Genomic DNA, 17,536 nt, shown 5'->3' with positions numbered 1-17,536 from the left:
ATCTGCATACAGTCAGGTGCTAGACAATCCAGTTGGAAAATGTCACCAATCCATTTTCCTTTGAAACTAAATTGAGTCGAATCACCAAAGTGATATAACTCACATTTCGTTTACTTAAAGGCTCACACATTTTATAGAGGCTATTTTCTGAGTCGTGAAACAACGATTAATGTCATCAAAATTATAAGTTCTCATACACTATAAACATTTTATAGTTTTAAAAAAAAAAAGTATATATATATACTTTTGTGTAGCTGCATCAGTTTTGTCATGCAACTTTTCATTATAATCTTTTTTGTGGCCGTGCTCGCGGCTGTGTGTTCACAAGGATGCTTCGCCGTTGAGGCGTCTGCTGACAAAGCTGTGAGTGGTAAAGAAGTTGAACGCGCTGGTTTCGCCAGACATGAGGCGCAGGCAGATCCGTCAACAAAAAGGGGACCGAAATTTTCCGGTTTTGGACATGGAAATGGAAATAGATATAGAGATGGAAGTGCAAAGCCAAAAGTTTTTTCCGAAATTTTCAGGAGCCTTAAACTGAATATCTTTGGAAGTAGCTTGATTACGCTTGTAGTTTCCGCAGCGACTAACCGTGGACTCCTCTGATATAAAAAATATATTGTATTTCATGGTTAGCATGGCTGAGTCATGACAATTACAGAAAGGAGAATTTTCCCTGCAGATTCAAGCCATCAAAATGATTAAATAACTAAAATATATGAATAGGAAAATTTCTTGTAAAGTGTAAAGACCGAATCAATGCCTCAAGTATCGATCGTAATTTGGTGTCCGATAACCACAGAATATGATGACGATACAGCCATCAATGTAATTCGTCAATTCAAGAGCGTAGCGTAAGTTCATCATCTCCATCCAAGTAAGGTTTTTAAATAGTGTATAAATTAGAAAGTTTAATAGGGCATTTCTATTAGTTTCTCCAGTTATTTTGCTTAAATATATTATAGGCAATTAACAGATTTATGTGAGCTTTCTCATATATGTATACATAACTGAAGAAACATTTTAATTCAAATAGGAAGTCTCGAAAGTCAACCGTCTAATAGCTGTCGCAGGGGTTATATATTTTCTTTTCTTATTAGTTCCCTTATAAATATATTCTAACCGATTTTGAGTTTAATTTTGTAATTTGATCATAATGTTTTAGCCGTTGAAGCTAGATTTCCAAAATAAACGGATTTGTTAGCCGAGTCAAAAAGCAAACTACTTCACATATTCTCCCTATTTTCAACTAAATTTAATGAACTTGGGGCAATTCCGAGTCGATATCTTAAATAAAAAAATAAATATAACATATATATAAAACCAAATACAACGTTTGGAGTCTCTATATATATTTTATAGGGTATGCCACGCCTCCTGCAAGTAACATACATTTTAACAAAAACATTATACCATGATCCCCCATTTTCCATGGGATCAGGTCATGAGCGAGTTTTCATATATCTATTGGAAGATATCACCAATCCATTTGACTTTCTTCAACTGAATTGAATCGAATAACCAAAGCGATATAACTCACATTTCGTTTACGTTGATTCATAAAGTTCCGAATAGATAGCTCGTTAAGTAAAAAGACGACTAAAATGTCAAAAAATTATAAGTTAAAATAGGCTATAAACAATTAACTTTTAAAAAATAATATAAATATCTAGTTTGATACTCTTGTATAGCTGTGATCAGGTTTATCATGCGACTTGTTATTATCTTTTTTGAGGTCGGGCTCACAGCATTATATTTACAAGTATTAATGGCCGATGAGAAGTCTTATGATAAGGCTGTGAGTGGCAAAGAAGGTAGAACCGCTGGTTCCGGAAACAGTTTCGACAAAAATACCCAAGGGACCCAAGAGGAGCTAAAACCGTTAAGGCTACAAAACGAACGAAAGGCATCAAGGCCATCAAGGCCACCAAAGCCTTCAAAGCCTTCAAGACCTCCAACGTATCCAAGGCCTTCAGGGCACTGGAGACCGCATTATGGCTCATCACACCGAAGACGAGGTGGTAGTGCAAAAATAAGAATCTTTTCTGAAATATTTAAGAGCCCTAAACTGAAATTCTCTGGATATAGCTTTATTATGCTGTTGGTATCCGCAATCGTGTAGTCCTCTAATATACAACATACAATATATTATAAAACATACAATTATATTATGGCTAGCATGGCTGAGTTATGACAACTACACAGGGAAAAGCCAACTTTCCTACAGATTCAAGTCATCAAAATTAATGAATAGCTAGACTGTATGAATAGGAAAATTTCTTGTAAAAAGTTAAGCTGAAATTATTGCCAAGCACTAAATTGATTCTAATTATTTGCAGATTTCTCAAAGCAGTCCAGACAAGCGGTAGCAGGAAGAGTGTTATGAAGGCAATCCCCTGTGAAGGCTATGAAGACGGAATCAGTGCCTCAAGTACCGATCGTAATTTGTTGTCCGATAACCTCAGAATATGATGAAGATACAGAAGTCAATGTAAATCGTCAATTCACAGAGTGTGGTTTCATTTCAGGATTTTGTTCAGTGTAAGTTCGTCGTCTTATATCATGACCATCTAGCCGATTTTGTGCTTTATTTTTCTTTATACTCGGTGGATATATTTGTTTTGAGCAATTTTAATTATGTTCTGTTTCTGTCTGTATATGAACGCAATGCATTTCGCCGTTAAGCTGGAGATCATTGTTGTCGTGCGAGTCTTTAAATATTCCTAAAAAGGGGTTTTCAGATAGACTAAAAAATTATTAAAAAAGTATATCGTCGCCTCAAAAATAAGGACGGATATTATACAGTTGATCTCGCCAGACGACTATAAAATTAATTCTGAATATATTTTTGAAACGTATTTTGCTATTATTATATTCTTGCTAATGCATCGACCTGCAAATGACTTAATTAGATATGCAGGTAGTAAAAAAATACACTTGGCAAAATAAGTAGTTGGAAGTGCGATAGACAATATAAGTGTCCTTAGAAAGTGAAGGATTGATTTGGTCTGAAGGAATATAAAAAATTACATTTGATTCGCTTTCAAGCTCTTATAGATTCCCCTATTCTATATCAGTTTAAAATTGATATTATTATATTATTATTCTTTTGTCTTGAAATCCAAGTATCTTTTATAACAAAGAAATGTGAGTTAATAACAATGTTTATTGAGATGTTGAGCGGGGGCCTATTGCTTATACATATTATGTTCCCACTAATGATGCAAATTGCTTAAGCAAATCCAAGCAATATATTTGAGACAAAACGGGTTCTGCCTACGGCAGCTGTTCTGCAGAAATGCAAATTTGTTTTAGCTACCTCACAAATTATCATACACTGAGTTCTGAACTTGTAAAAGAGTATATTGGCTTCTTGTATTGTGAATCGTGAAAGCAGAAGGCAGCAGCTTCATCCAGATGTGATGAGGAATGCTTAAGATATTCCCTTACATTCATTAAAGTGTAAAAAAGCCTCGTAAAATCAATTCGAAAATCTGAATCGAATAACCAATGCGACATAACTCACATTTCTTTTATGTCAAGGCATAAAGATTTAATGAATCTCATTATTTATTGAGTTACTGAAGCAACTAAAAACTTCAACAAAATTATAAGTTTGAATAGGCTACATATATTTTATAACTTTTAAGGAATAATATAAATATTATTTATACATTTTGATTTTTTACATAGATGTGATCACTAATATCATGCGACCTATCGTCGTAATCGCCTTTTTTGTGCTCGTGTTCTCGCTAATATATTATCAAAAATTTTTGGCCGATAATAAGTCTAGTGACAAGCGTGGTAGAGGAGGTGCAAGCGCTTGTTCCAGAAATAAACTCGCCAAGTGTAAGCAAAAGGCACAAAAATCGCCATCAAAGTCGTCCAGGCCTAAAAAGTCGTCAAAGCCGCAAAATACACGCCGAAAGCGAAGTGGCAGTGCGAAGATAAAGATCTTTTGCGAATTTTTAAAGAGCCCAAAACTTCAGTTCGCTGGATATAGCCCTTTAATACTGGTGGCTTCGGCAGCGGCTAATCGTAGACTCCTCTAATTGTCGTGGACTTATAATTTTTATTTTTTTTATGGCTATCAATACTTTATATTGAAATTAAATTTGTATTTTTGGAAACTGCATTGGCTTAAGACTAAAAGACCCGTGGAGGGCTAAAAGCTACTGAGAAGTTGAATTCCTTTTTTATTCACCCCTTTAGCTAGAATTGCCGTGACTGGATTATAAAACTTTTAGCTTTGAAAACTTCGGGAAGAATTCAATTATCCCGTCCGGATCATGTCTCCTCTCAGTCCGGTAAAGTGGTTTATTTTTGATTTTGGCTACGAAGCAAGTATTGTCTTCATTATTGTGAATGGAGAATGCAGAAGGCAGTATATTCAGCCAGATATGATGATCTCGTCACAGTCAAACAACAAACTAATTGCGAAATAAATTCGTGCAATTCATCCCGATTTCTTGTATATATTTCTTCTTATAGAAAATCTTAAGATCTCAAAGATCCGCTTACAGCGAATCGGAGGTTCGCCTACTCCCGACTCGAGCACTTTTACGTTGTTCAGACAGTTGCTGATTTCGATAATTTGGCAAGTGACTGACTGGTCACACTTGAATAATAAACAAAGTATATTTAATTAACCCTATTGTCTCAAAAATGTTGTCTAAGTGTTAGAATACGTTTCAAGTACAAAAAAGGAATATTTTGATAGAAATGCTCTTAAAAATATTTAATTGCAAAAAGAAAACGGCAAAGTTAGTGCTAAATTCGCTAGATAACATAACAGTAGCAAAATGTATAATAGTCTTGTGATATCTTAGAGCCAGTGATGTCAGTCGAAACTAAACGGGATTTCATTGATCTAAATCGATGTCAATCATATGCAAATGTAAGATATTTACCTTATAAGAGGCGATACAAATTGTTTTAGTTTTATGTAAGACTCTGCAAAAATTAAATCTTTATACAAATTAAAAAAAAAATAAATAATATATACTTTATTATAATGTATTTTATAGATTCTTAATATTTTTTCCATATCTTGTTTATATATACTTAGACATTTATTTTGTATATATATCAATTTGTTTTAGACCCATGATTTGTAGTATTTCCATAACAGGTATAAGGCAGTAAAAACCTAATGTGAATATCGATCATTGGGATCCACATTTTCTTAACAATTGACACACTTTTATTTTCATTTCAAGCTAAGCTTTAAAGATGACGTTGCTTCAATATTTCCCCAGTCATATTTTTAATTAATTTTATGTATTATATAAAAATCGTATTTTTTCTATGTATATAGGTTTAAGTATATGTATATAGATTTAAGTATATATACCATATGTACTTTGAGCCGTTAGAAGTTTCTCTCTCTTTAATGCTGAGTCATCTATAGATATTTACAGTTGGTGCTAATGATGCACTTAATCTCATCTCAGATAAAACAGGTCTATTAATTTACTAGTTTCGGATCGCTAGCTAGATTTTCGCTTTTTATTTTAAGTTTACCCGTTATATGAAACAAACTTTATTTTGATAATAAAATGGTTTTATTTAATATTTTATAGTTCGTGTTCCGTTGAGTGCTGATGATGCTCGTTAACCGTGTCGGCCGCGTCCGCCACTAGAAGATGCTTCGGCATTGGCATTGGCAGTGGCCGATGCATTACCCTTGCCCTGGGAAACGGCGCTAGCGTTTGCATTGGCTGTGGCGCTGGAACCACCACCGCCGCCGCCGCGTCCACCTGGACCACCTGGGCCACCAAAGCCACCGCGCTGCGGTGCTGCCTGAACGGCCACCAGTGCAATCAGCAGAATAGCGAACAGCACGAAGAACTTCATCGTTGTTATAATAATTGACAAATGCAAGATTGCTTTGTGCTTTATATAGCCAGCGACGAGCGGCTAAATCGGTTGACTGGTTTCTTGACACGTTCAAACGGTATATACAAACAAAACAATTAATAAAAAAATCTAAAAAATTATATGGGTTTTAGTATATAGAATATTAGAAATGATCATATCTACAATGACGATTAGCACTACGACAATAATTATAAACAGGTCCAAGTGACAAAAGCTCAAGCTTTCTGATATCTATGCTTCAAGTCTATTTTAGTCAAGCCGACTTTTGGGTGCAATCGAAATTGTAGAAAATCTGTCGAAGCTTTTTGACAACAAACTGTGAGCAAACTTTTAAACTGGAGCTTAATTTAATAGAGTTTTCAAATCTTTATACACAGGAACTAGAGCAAAAGAGTACAAGAAAGTGTGACGGACGAAGCATAAGAGTACATTCATTTTAGAGAGAGAAAGAGAAAGAGAGAATGGGAGAGAGAAGGAGAAAGAGAAAAGTAAGAATAAGAGAGGAGGAGAAAGAATGAGAGATAGAAATGGAAATAATGAGAATGAAAAAATGGCAGAAGGAGAGAGAGAGAGCAGAGAAAATAAGAGGGAGAGAGCGCGCGAAAGATAAAGGTAAAGAGAGATAGAAAATGCTAAAGAGAGGTATAAAGAGAGGGAAAGTGAAAGAGAGAGACAAAGAGGTATAGAAAGAGATGGGGCGAGATACAGAAAAAAGAGAGATAGAGTGGGAGTGTCTCTCTCAGAGAGAGGCAGAGCGAGAAAAACAGAGACTGAGTCAGAGCGAGAGTGTGAGAAAGTGAGAGAGTGTGTGAGAGATTGTGTGAGAGAGATAGACAGATGGAGAGATAAAGAGAATGAATAATCAGTTTCACTCTCGATACTGTGAGAGATAAAGATCGGCAAAGATAACAAAAGGCAACGCGACAGACTCAACTTTTAAGTTAGTATATCAAGAGAGAGAGACCGATATTAGCACCATGTTGTTGGCTCTGCTTCCCATAATATAGTATATATCTGTTAAACAAATAACTATTTTTCTAAATCTCAGGCGCGCAGCTCACATTCTTTACTGATTAATAATAGCTCGCGTTTATGTGTATCAGTTTAAACGGTTCGATTAGTCAGCTGGTGGAGAAAAAACCCGCTTGGCTGAAAACCTTCAATCACTTCTTCTTCTTCTTTATCAGCTACATAGCCCGCATCAACATGCATTTTAGCGCCTGTCTCAAGTTCGAATGGAAATGAGCACGCCGTGTGTATTTATTTCATTGCCCACTCTTTCGAATGGAAACGTGATAATCATTGCTAAACCCAAAAGCCCTAAGTCAACTAATCAGATACACACATATCGTTTATATGTATATCAAATATATAATATATGGATATATAGGTGTATTTATCGACGACATCGATGAATGAATATGTGTTGTCAAACCAGATTTGCAGCTTCGATTTCATGGACCAGTCACCATCCACGTGTCTGCAACTGGGCCCCAATTGGAATCTGCGTCTGCGTCGGTTCATGCCGGAACATTAAAGCCCAAAAATGTATGACGATTACTTTGGCTAATGCCGGTTTTTCAACACAGGTGGGCAGCACACAGTTTCGCTGGTGGGTTGACTGAGAGCAGCTCCCAAAAAGTTTGCTAAGCTGTTGCAGTTCATTGCTGCTGGCTATTAGATACCCTGCACATAGCTAATAGGCTTAGCTAGGCGATGTATGAGGCATACGAAAGATATTCTGGAAACTGATTAGTTAAGAGACCTGATATCAAGTGACTTGGCCACAATCTTATAAATGTTAGCTGAGCTTGTATCATTTTATGTGACAAGCCTTAAGTAGTAATCAAGATATATTCAATGTCATTTTCAGTTGTGCTTTACATACTATTGTAGAGTAAAAGTAAAAACTTATGATTAAAAAGCTTGTGTCCAGTGAACATCTGTTTGATCTTCCATAATGCTATACACTCTTAAGTTTTATAGAGGCCATCACCTAGCTGTGTGCACTGTACAGACTCGCTTTTATAATTCATAATGCCTCACATTAATTTATTATCATACGCCAGGTAAATCGATATATCAGATCAGAGAAAAGTTGTTGTTGTCTCAGAATTCACAGTTAAATGCTTAGTCTTTAGTTGGGCAGTGAAACAAGTTAGTGAGTCTAATGCTCAGACTGGTTGCCACTCCTCTACGCCTTCTCTTGACTCTTGAGCTATGCAGCGTATTTAAGCTTCCACTTTAGCCGCTTCTCTCACAGATTTTTTTATTAATTTTTTTATTTACGTACACAAATGCGAATGCAATACCAAACCCAAATTTGTAGCTCCAAAAAATAAATACTATGCGTATATTTGTAGAAGCATATTTTGTATACCCTGCTCATAGTGAGAGAGGGCGTGTGAGGACTTTATATTGCATTTGAATGAAATTGATAAGCAAATTTTGTAGAGTTTGATATTCACATGATTAAATTACTCTTCACATAAAAGAATAAATATTTGAAAAGTATATGTGATTCATATAGCGAGTCACTGCGAGCAGGGTATCGGCCAGTTGGCACTGCCGGAAGTCTCTCTAGTGTCTTTGCGCAAACTTTAAGGCAAACACGAAATGAAATGGTTTATTGTAATTCATGTTTTATTTATAAATTATAAAATCGTTGTTTTTTTAGCCACACAATAATTTGCACAATATTATTTCTATTTTATTTAGTTTTGTTTTTCTTCCTCTTCTCCTTCGTCTACTCTTTCTTTCTTCTTTTCATTTATCACAATAGATTTAAATATTTAGCTCGTTTAGAATTTGGAAAAATCCAGCACGAAAATGTATTTTCTGTCGATGTTGTTGCTGTTGTTGTTGTTGTTGTGGTTTTGTATGACAAGTTGACCTTGACAAGGTAATTTTTGGTAATTTGCATGTGGCGCGCGCTTAGGTGAGATTTGTACGCACCACCGATGAGTAGCCATAGAGCACCTCAACGCCATCCGAGTTGAAGATGCGTTCGATGCGAGGTGCACGCGTTGCCTGAGCTTTCAACTCAGTGGTTGGTATCGGTATCGGCTCGGTGGTGGTGCTGATGGGTGCGCTGACGGTGCTGTCGCTGACCATTGAAGACTCTGTTGGGGTGGCAGCAACCACTGTTGTTGCCTCGGCAGCAACTGTGGGTTCGGTACCCGGCTCGGTGAGACTCCCCACATAATCTCCGGCCGTGGTGAACTCTGCCTGCATGATGGTCTCTTCAGTGGTGATTAGCTCTGCCTCCGGCGCGATGCCTGGCTTCTGGGTAATGGTGTTCAAGCTAAGGCGACTAAGCAGGTGCATTACGCTGCGCTCAGTTGAGGTGGTGTTTTTGGCTTCAGGGATCATCTCGGCCTGTGGCTCATGTTCTGGCTCAGCCGGAGGTGTGGTCATGAAACGCATCGAGTCCATTTCCGTAGTGGACTCCATCTGCTCGGCTATGTTTTCAATAAATGTGCTTTGCTCCATACGCGTCAACTCCGTGGCCGATGCCCTTGCTTCCATCGTAGTGATGGATCCGCTGGTATTGACATCCATCAGTGGCATATTGGTGGTCTGCTCGTTGCCGTAGGATTCCGCCTCCTCCGCGATCATGGCCGTATGCTCTGTGGTAGCATAGGAGGCCACATTTGCCATGTGCGAAGCCATCGGCTCTAGGTTCATCTGCGCCCATTCTTCATCAATTTTGGAGTCTTCAGAGTTCGGGTTGAGGCTGCTGTAAGCGAGATTCTCTTGGGCAGTTTCATTTTGGCTGACCGCCTGCTCGGTTTCTGTTTCTGGTTGCGTTGTTGTGGTGGGAGCTGTTGTTGTTACTTCATCCGCTTGATTTGTAGCTGCTGTTGTGTTATCCATAGAATCTGACTCCTCTGTAGTGTTTATTGACTGGTTATTCCGCAGGCTATCTCGCTCGGCACGTTCCTGCTCCAGCTGCTGCACAACTGAGTCTGGCAGCGGCTCCTCGGTGGTCGTTATGTCCGCTAGAGTAGTGAACATCTGTATGCCCTCCTCGGTCGTAAGTATGACATCGGAGTCAACCGAAATGGTAACCGTATTCAATTCTATATTGCCAGCATATGTTGTGTCGTCATCCTCTGCTGGCGTGTCCTCCGTTGCAGATTCTGTGTCCTGTGTTTCGATTGATTCTGTAACGGGAGCCTTGTTAACCGCTCGGGCATGGGATTGCGTTGACCACATTGTCAACAGCACCAGCAGCAGCAGCGCGATCATTGGCATGCGCGGCATTTTGGCGTGGAATGCGAGGGCAGTGTTGACAATGAATTTCTTGTCTTGCCAAACGGCAGCAACAATGCGAGCAATAATAATAATAAAAGACCGCCAAACGAGTCGCACGTTCACTTTGTCCCCTGTTGGCCTCTTGCTCGTTGGCGAGCGACTTGCTCCTGGCTCTCAACTGGTTAAATCTTTAACTGGTTAACTGGTTAGCTGGCTAACTGATCGCCGGCTTCCGCTCTGGGCCGCGATGTTGTGACTAGTTATGTTTACGGCGAGGAACTAAACCGTTTGCAGCTTCAGCTCGCGCTTATAAATGGCCACAAACAACGCGCAAAGCTTTGAAGCAGACCCACAGCTGGCTCGGCTTTTTGGTTTTGTTTTGCTCTTCTGGGTAACTCAGCTGTGTCTGTGTGTTGCCAACTGTTTTCTGCTTGTCTCTGAACCTGCCTGAATTACAATCCATTTTGTAATTATTTTAGGTTTTGTTTTTCGCGCATACTTGGCCCAGTTTGCTGGCCGGGCAGCTAGCCAGCCAGGCAGACAACAAAATCATCTTTCAATAACGCTTCCCGGTCACTCAGTTTCATTTTCAATGCACTCACTCACCTGTTAATGATTACAAGCTGCCTTTAAACCGGCTTTAAATGTCAATAACTGTGCCTCTCTCTCTCTCTCTCTCTCTTTTTGTCCCCCTCTCCACCACCCTCTCCGTCCCTCTCTCTCTCTCTCTCCTTCCTCGTTTTGCTGTCTTCAAAATTTTTTTTACTGATTGCCATTCGATTTGCCTGCCAACACTTTAAGCTACTTCATCGAATTTCGCCAATCATGAAAATAGTTTACAAAGTACTTATCAATGTTTATAAATAAATAAATTTTAAATAAATAAATAAACATATGTTTTAACAAGATATATTATTTCATATAATAAGGCAGTTGTATATATTAAATAGAACATTTAGCATATATATATGTGTAATAGTATCAATAACAGGAATTTAAAATATGAATATAATAAAAGCATAAAAACCTGCTTGCCATTCCATTGCATTTCATGAGAATCACATAGAAAGGCATATATATAATTCTATTTAAGTTCTTAATAGACTTAGGTTAGAAATTGATAGCCTTCAATTTACCTACAAAGATTGCCTTGCTTAGAGCAAGTTATTTATAAGAGAATATACAAACAATGGCGGCAAATACCATTAAATAAGTGAAACTTATAAACTTTTGCAGTCACACATAGCCATATATCGACCGTAAAAGAGGCCTTCGTATTAAATGTCGGTTCCTAAAAATAAATGACGGACGTTTAAAATTTCATTATTTGTATTGAAAGGCATTCCGCAGTAGAAACACTTAGAAATAAATATATACGAAAAAACCATCATTGTAAAAGTTAATTAAAGTTTAATATAGCTTATAAATAAATAGCAATTAGGCCTAGTGTCATTTGGCGTTTTATTTATAGACTCTTAATAGTCTTAGCAGCTTAGCATATTTCAGATAATCAATGTGCTAAAAAAAGTCCGGAAACTTAGACAAACATTTAGCTTGAGGTCAAATGAATGAATTTGTAATTGAGTTGCTTTATTCCATGAATTGTCAGTCATAATTTCAGTATTCATTTGCTGCTTACATTATGACAATTGTTTTCACTTTTCATAATAAATCTTAAATTTTGCACTTTAAGTCAATGTGTGTTTATTTATATTTGATTTCGGTTTAATGAAACTTGCCATCAGCCATCAGGCATTTCCAATTCGGATTCCATTTCCACTTCCATTTAAAGTAATTTGTAGCAATTGCCAATGAAGCGACGATAATCGCTAGCAATAAAGTGCCACGCCCAATGAGCCCAATGGCGCTCAAGTTCAAAGCGAGGCAGAATGGTTTGAGGCTGTTAGGGGTGCTTCGCATATTGAAAATTACATTTTGGCTAAAACAAATTTGCATACGAAGTGCTTTAGCTCAATATGAATTTTCAGGCCAAAAGTGAGTGAATGCCACAGAGCTGGCTGTAGCCAAAATGTCGACCACTTCAAAATGCCAATTGATGATCGGCAAGTGGCAAGCCCGAGGGCACTTGGTCTCAAAAATTTGTACTTAAATTACATTTCGCTTGGGTAAATTGAAAATGTTTTCTCTGATTCGTCGACTGCTGCTGCTGCTGCTGCTAATGCTACTGCTCCTGCTGCTTAAATGCTTTTCCACTTTTCACTTGACTTAGAGCAGTGCTCTTTGGCCTGCTAATGAGTTCGGCGTGGCGCACATTGCGTATGATTAATATTTTGTTTTTCGCTCGACAGCGTCGAGCGTCGAGCGTCGAACGAGAGTTCCTGCTATCAAACAATTCATCATTGGACAACAATGGCTGCCAAGTTTCGCATAAATATCTACAAAATTCAAAAAGGTATCCATCCGGGAGCCTCGCTGACTGCTCCTTCAGCTACTTCAGTGCCTTGACAAGCCAATTTGCTTGCCAAAGTCCTTTTCGAACATTTTATAAGTCATATTTATGTTGGCTGCCAGCCAAGTGGCGAAATGGCCAAGTAGCCAAGTGGCCAAGTGTCCTGCCAGCTCAATTTAAGTGAGTGCTCGCTCCACCTCGGGCATCCCCCAGTTGGCGGCGCATTTTAATGATGCCATTGAAGTTTTTGGCGTCGACCGAAAGGTGTTGACTGTATTTACACTGCCAGCCACCTGAGTGATGACAAATTTAGTTAGCCATTGTTCGAGCGCTCACAGGACTCTTCATTAGAGCCGATTACGCGCCCAATTTTCTTGGAACTTTTCTCGTTAGTTCTTATCGCGCGCCTCGTAAAAATCAACGAGCAACGGGCAATGGGCACAAACTTCAACTGCTCCTGCTCTATAAATCATACTCGCATAATCGTTGCTAGCCACGCCCACCTACACACTCCCACAACGCCCAGTGGTCAAAAACATTTCCTATTTCTCTTATTTTCAATGTTGCTTAGCTGCCATTTTTCCGCTGAGCTCAACAGAAACACCCGAAAATGTCGTTGAATAGTTCGTTGATATTACTATTATTATTATTATGCTTATTATTATTGTTGTTGTTATAATGACAATAGTCTCTTATTATTGCTGCTCTTGTCGGCATTATTAGCTATGGCAATGGTCAAACATTTTTGTCGAGTCGACACAAAAATCTTTTGCTGTTCAATAATATTTATGCTGTTGTCCAAGTTTTAATGGCAACTGTTTTGGTCACTTTTGTGGTCTGATATGAGCTAATTAATGCAGTTGAAAACAAAGAACTGGAACTCGTTTATATCGTGAAATGTAAGAAAACTTTCTAAAAGTTTTGCTGGACTATAGAAAAGTTTTAGAAAATTCATATTGTTTCAGTAAAATATTATCATATATTTCGTCGATATACAGTAAGTCTATAGGAAAATATGAATTAAAGTTAAGTTAGGGTTTAAATAGATGCATATAATATTTAAGTTAATCAGATTCGTCAGACAACTTAATAATACGACACTTATATATATGAAGGTCTCTGAGATTTAATTGCATTCAAGTCAATTATATTCAAATTAATTTCTTATTTATTAAGTAAAATATAATAATATAATAAATTATATATATTTTTTTAAATTTAATTGTAGAATTACTATATAATAAAAACTTTTTATATTAATAAATCAAACAAATTTTTGAATTATTCAAATATTTATTTCTTTTTAAAATACTGTTAAATATCACTATTTATTTATTTGAAATATATTTTTCAATAATTCATATATTTTATTTGTTCATTTTGAATTTAAATTTTTCCAACACTTACCTTTTGTTGGCCCAAGTTGCTCCTTACCTAAATTTCATTTAATATATATTTAAGTTTTTAAGCAAAAAAGCTTTTAACATAATTTGGCTCCAGCTTTTGCAATTTAACTTTTGCTGCTAATCTGTGGTTTTTTCGTCTTTTTTGGGAAAACCTCATAATTAATTCGGCATGTAGCTGACTGCATAAGCTTGTGCTTAAAACACACATGAGTAGCTAGAGTTAAACGTATGAAAAGCTTAGATAGTTCAACGATTTCGTCTATGATATACGTGCGTGCTGCAGCTTCCTCTCTCACACACATGATGTTTCCTTAGCTAAAGGTAATCAAAATTAATTTTGTAGAAATTCATTTTTAATTATCATTACTTGATTTACAGGTAAGGAAGCCTTAGATGAAGAGACTTATGTGAGCTTTTATAGATGTATAGATGCTTTAAATAATACACTTCAATTCCTTGCCCCTTCTCATATTGATTTCATTTAATGCTTTTGCTTTGACCACACAGCATTTATGTCTGCCTCCCGCTGCTCAAACATTTGGACTTTATTGGCCTCCTCTGTAAACATTGTCCTCCTTTGAATTGGCATTGAACAGCACTTGCGCTACTCGTGCTACAAATTTGCCAAACAACTTGAAACTTGCAACTGTTTCTAAAAATGCAATTCACCTTCCACTTGTAAAAGTTTTCATGTCGATTGATGTAAAGGAGAAACATAAAAGCGCATTATAATTGCGCACAAAAATTTGTTTTTTTTTCCTACAGAGTTCGAGCATTGTTAAAATTGTATTGTTTGTGCTCGCAATTCAATTAACCAGCAAAAAGGCAAAAAGAGAGCGTAGCGTTGACAGAATTTAATACCTGATTAATGGGAAACCCTTGTAGAGCAATGAAACAGCTGCCAATCGACGGAATTAATATTAATTTTGCTCCGTAAGTGGATTTCAATTGATAAGCTCTGCAATAAATGCTTAAAGTGCAGTCAGAGCAAAGTTCTTTAACAATAACTTCAAGTGAATTATGATGCTCTCTAGTAGCAGTGTATTTGTGTGGCTGAAGCTAATGACATTAACAAGGGGCTAACACAATGTCATTATATGCCAAAGCAGCTGAACTGAAAAGCCAAGCCAAGGACTCGCAATATGCCACGGCAAGGACCACTAATTGACTTTAATTATTTTGTTGTACTTAATGCCTTGTTTACACAACGAGAGAGAGTGAGATAGAAAAGAGCAGTGTGTTGGGAAGGCAGTTGAAGGACAACATGGGCGTGGCACTGGCAAATCGAAGCAACTTGTACCGTTTGCGCAAAGGCAAATAAAGAGAACACAAAATGTGCACAAAAGTCTGATAAACAAGTGACGGAGTGGGAGGTAGAGAGAGAGAGAGAGAGAGGGAAATAGAAAGAGTCTAACTTGTTGTCTACAAAAGTTAGTTAGAGGCAATGCAAACATGTGCGCTGCACAACAGAAACACTAATTAAACTTGTATTTGTGTCAGTTGCACATTCCGCCATTGCAGCTGCACGTTTATTATCCTTCTGTTATTTCATCAGCAATAGAGAGGCAACGCATATATGGCCTTAAAGCTCTTGGCTTTTAGGTACTCAACATTTTGTATATTATATAATATGATGTGTAATAGCGATATATAGATGATATAGAAATATTATATTTGAGTTACAATTATCGTGTTGCATACAAATCCAAGTGATGAATTCGAAATCAAGTTCTATAGTTAGATCTCAAAATGTTTCTAGAATTTTTGAAATTTTTTGGACTCCACTGAAACAAGCTCCTCAAATTGCTTCATACATAGTTTATACAGTTATTATGCTGCCCACAAAATATTACTTATTTAATATCAAATGGCAAATCTTATTTTAACAGCTAGATATTAACACTTACACAGCAGCTGAAGCTTTGGTATTGAAGATAGTAGTTTATATATTCTTACCATTTATAGTATTATATATTATATATTTAAATATATACAAAATAACATATAGTTGATTGCACGTTTACCGTTAACTAGGCAATATTTAAAATATCTTTTTTATTGCTCAACTTTTTCAATTTCAATAAGAGACGATTGTAGTTCGACCCCACACAGAGCAAGCGCGGACCAACGTCGTCGTAGAATCAATATTTCGTATTTTGCTGGCTGGGCAGAGTGTTGGCGGCTTGCTGATAAAATGAAGAGACTTTCGACTTTATCCCCGTCAAGCAATGCGGCTATTTGCGTGTTTATTTAGTGACAGTGCGCCAGGTAAGTTTGCACACAGTTGATACGCAACGCAATATAAAAGCAGCCAAAGTCCTGGACGTACTTCCTACGGCTGCGTTGCTTTTGCCACTCTCTAAAGACGACAACAAATGATGGCAATTCGTTTGCCATGCAGCCGCAGTCTGTCGCTGAAATGCGCAACTCTGGGGGCCAGGATAGTGGCATAAAAACACAGTTGAGCTTGGCATCTTGCAACGGCTGCCTGGAGGCGCCAGCCCGCGGCGCCTGCCCGCTGCGACGCATAAACTTTTCGCGCTGCCTGTCGAAATGAGTTCCATTTTAAGTTGCAATTAAACGTCGAGCTGTTTGCTCAAATGCAATATTTCAGCGCTGGCTGAACTGTGGCAACAGTCAAAAGCTTAGTGCGTCGAGCACGCGTTTTAAAACGCGCAAGAAACGCGCACTCATTTTCATTGCATACTTTAAGGCGCCGCCAGTTTCGAGCAATTGCATACTTATTAAATTGTTTCAATTTATACAATTAATTTTTTATCTTGTTTTAAAAAGACATTCAGACATAGGAGTTTTTAACATTTATTTATATATTAAACATTTTCTTGTAGCTTAATAACTTTTATCTAATTTTTTTAAAGTCTGAAATAAACTTTGCCTTAGGTGATCTTGTCTGTTGCTGCTGTTGCCTGTAATGCATGAGCTCTCAACACATATATTTTCTTGATTAAGATTACTGTGAATACCTAACTCTTTAACTGTGTGCAACTTGAAATATTAAATGAGTTTTTGCACTTTTGTGTATGAAAAACGACTTCGTGGTTCGATTTCGATTTCTTGAGCACACTTGAACTGAATATATCAAATGTGAAATTTAGTTTTAATATATAAATATTTGTTTAATTAATTTGTATTTAATTATTTTTAATTATTTGTATAAATATGTGTTCCATATTTATGTTTTTTACGACAGATCTGCAAACTACCAGTGGAAGCAGTAAGCTCCAACTATACAAGACTACGATAGAGCCTAATTGTAGGCATGACAGCTTTCCATTGAATAAGGAAACTTCAAGCAACGGAATTTAGAGCTCTAACACGCCTCACAGGTGGATACCCATTTGCATGAAACTTAGACATAATGAGAGACCTGAACATAAGCCGATTATGGATGCAATACACAACACTTTTATCCAATAGAACATTAAATATGAGACCCAGTGAACTGCATTTTCCCAGCTCTTTATTACTTTTTTAGTATTTTATCAAACAATTGTAAACCTGTCTAAATAAATAAATGAAAGTACAGCAAATTATCTTAAAAAATATATTTATTATTAAAAAT

General features: G+C 37.1%; 2 protein-coding genes and 1 long non-coding RNA gene across 4 annotated transcripts; 1 reads left to right on the top strand and 2 right to left on the bottom strand.

Moving 5' to 3' along the window:
• Positions 1-180: 180 nt before the first annotated feature.
• On the top strand, positions 181-17,495 carry LOC111601336. 2 transcript variants are annotated; one of them, XR_002751537.2, is made up of 4 exons: positions 181-851; positions 2,337-2,538; positions 16,039-16,221; positions 17,165-17,495. It is a non-coding gene; the product is annotated as an uncharacterized LOC111601336 (long non-coding RNA). The 2 variants fall into 2 exon arrangements; XR_002751538.2 differs by lacking the exon at positions 16,039-16,221.
• On the bottom strand, positions 5,584-5,967 carry LOC115483201 (glycine-rich cell wall structural protein 2-like). Its single transcript, XM_030224429.1, has one exon. The coding sequence runs from the start codon at positions 5,854-5,856 to the stop codon at positions 5,614-5,616; it is 243 nt and encodes an 80-aa protein (XP_030080289.1). The 5' UTR covers positions 5,857-5,967; the 3' UTR covers positions 5,584-5,613.
• Positions 8,728-10,406, bottom strand: LOC111601325 (mucin-5AC). The gene has a single exon (XM_023317858.2). The coding sequence runs from the start codon at positions 10,144-10,146 to the stop codon at positions 8,815-8,817; it is 1,332 nt and encodes a 443-aa protein (XP_023173626.2). The 5' UTR covers positions 10,147-10,406; the 3' UTR covers positions 8,728-8,814.
• Positions 17,496-17,536: the final 41 nt, after the last annotated feature.

This window comes from Drosophila hydei, unplaced genomic scaffold (genome assembly GCF_003285905.1).
Source record: "Drosophila hydei strain 15085-1641.00,03,60 unplaced genomic scaffold, DhydRS2 tig00008114-arrow-pilon, whole genome shotgun sequence".
Lineage (NCBI taxonomy): Eukaryota > Metazoa > Arthropoda > Insecta > Diptera > Drosophilidae > Drosophila > Drosophila hydei.
Note: the sequence above shows the minus strand (reverse complement) of the source record. Positions and strands in the feature narration are given on the sequence as shown.

Bases quoted from the DNA above. Each gene is read 5' to 3' on its own strand.
- LOC115483201 (XM_030224429.1), bottom strand. From the start codon at position 5,856: ATGAAGTTCTTCGTGCTGTTCGCTATTCTGCTGATTGCACTGGTGGCC.
- LOC111601325 (XM_023317858.2), bottom strand. From the start codon at position 10,146: ATGCCGCGCATGCCAATGATCGCGCTGCTGCTGCTGGTGCTGTTGACA.